The sequence below is a fragment of the Alligator sinensis genome, unplaced genomic scaffold, assembly GCF_000455745.1.
Source record: "Alligator sinensis unplaced genomic scaffold, ASM45574v1 scaffold1165_1, whole genome shotgun sequence".
NCBI lineage: Eukaryota > Metazoa > Chordata > Crocodylia > Alligatoridae > Alligator > Alligator sinensis.
In genome coordinates this window covers 502,631-503,294 of record NW_005842477.1, presented here as the reverse complement: position 1 = coordinate 503,294, position 664 = coordinate 502,631, and the positions used below count along the sequence as shown (strand labels likewise).

Below are 664 nucleotides of genomic sequence, written 5' to 3'. Positions count from 1 at the left end.
AGCCCCACCCCCCCCCCCCCCCGCCATGCTGCATTAGCCCCCCTCCCGCCATGGGGACTTACTCTCGGGGAAGATCTTGGCCTGGAAGCCCTTGCCGAAGATCAGGCTCTCCAAGTTGTTGAAGGCCTGGGCTGAGCTAAGGAAAGGAGCAGGAGGATGGCGCAGGGCATCATATCCCCCTTCCCCCGCCTGACCCTGGGGGCCAAGGATACAGTGACACCTCCCGGGGCGCCCAAGGCCCTGGGGCCCTCCCTGCCCCAGGGCCAAGGAGGCGCGACCCCCACCCCCAGGGACCAAGGACACCCCCGGGGCGGAGGATACGGTGAGGGAGCAGAAGAAGAGCGCGGAGCCCAGCAGGCCGCCCTGGATGGTCAGCCACTCAGAGGAGGCCAGCTGCTTGCTGTACATCTGCATCCCCGCGAACAGCAGCAGCGACAGCAGCGACGACAGCGCCAGCGACGGCTCGCGCCTCCCACGCGTGTCCTCCCCACGAGCTCGAACCCACGCGTGCCCGCCCCACGCTCCGGTGCACGGCCCCGCGGGCCCCCCTGGGACACGTCACGGGGTCCCCGTTACCCATGATGCCTCTCGAAGCGCCCCCAGCGCGTCCGGCCCGAGACTCCAAGCGGCCGGCGCGGGCTGCCGCGCATGCGCAGGGCGCTCT

General features: G+C 70.6%; 1 protein-coding gene across 1 annotated transcript in view; it reads right to left on the bottom strand.

The window, feature by feature from the left end:
• The window catches only part of KRTCAP2 (keratinocyte associated protein 2), a 1,564-nt gene extending 984 nt beyond the window's left edge, over positions 1-580 (bottom strand). The window contains exons 1-3 of the mRNA XM_006030934.3: positions 577-580; positions 322-494; positions 63-126 (exon numbers count right to left, since the gene is read on the bottom strand). Coding sequence (XP_006030996.2) covers positions 63-126; positions 322-494; positions 577-580 — 241 coding nt within the window. The remainder of the gene's footprint in view (positions 1-62; positions 127-321; positions 495-576) is intronic.
• Between the last annotated feature and the right edge of the window lie 84 nt (positions 581-664).